This window comes from Loa loa (assembly GCF_000183805.2).
Source record: "Loa loa unplaced genomic scaffold supercont3.5188, whole genome shotgun sequence".
Lineage (NCBI taxonomy): Eukaryota > Metazoa > Nematoda > Chromadorea > Rhabditida > Onchocercidae > Loa > Loa loa.
Window position 1 is genome coordinate 1 of NW_018113362.1, and position 609 is coordinate 609.

The 609-nt window shown below is 35.3% G+C and overlaps 1 protein-coding gene across 1 annotated transcript; it reads left to right on the forward strand.

The window, feature by feature from the left end:
* Positions 1-44: 44 nt before the first annotated feature.
* Positions 45-269, forward strand: LOAG_16256 (DNA-binding protein; the record flags this gene model as incomplete). Its single annotated transcript, XM_003151744.1, has 1 exon — positions 45-269. The coding sequence occupies one exon, from the start codon at positions 45-47 to the stop codon at positions 267-269; it is 225 nt and encodes a 74-aa protein (XP_003151792.1).
* Positions 270-609: the final 340 nt, after the last annotated feature.

Sequence of the window (609 nt, forward strand, 5' to 3'; positions counted from 1 at the left end):
TATGCAACAGCAGCTTCGTTCAATCATCGAATTGGAAGACACATATGAGAGCTCATACTGGTAAGAAGCCGTACGATTGTCTCACATGCAACAAAAGCTTCTCTCGTTTATCAACTTTGAACGACCATATGAGAACTCATACTGGTGAGAAGCCGTGCGTTTGTCCGATATGCGGCAGGAGTTTCTCTCAATCATCAAGTAAGGGGAGGCATATGAAAACTCATACAGGTAAGTCTTACAATTATCCGTTATGCGAGAAAGGTCAATAAAAGGACCGATATTTGAAAAAAGACATAACAACTTACAACAAAAATAGGCCGCTCTTCAACTGTGCTGTCTGTGGTAGTGGTTTCCTAAATCTTAAATCTTCTTTGAAATCGCACAAGAAAACTTATGAAAGTGGCTGAAATGCGCGTTTTAAGCTGAAATAGCGTTGCTTTGTTGATTATAAGTTATGTTCCTGTACTCGGTCCTTATTTTAATGATAAAAAAAGTTATTTTATTGATATTTTTATCTCATATGCATAAGATCCTTATCTTAAAGATAACATTCTATTACTGTTGTTATTTATCGGTTATTTATACGTTATTCACTTTTTTATCACATAT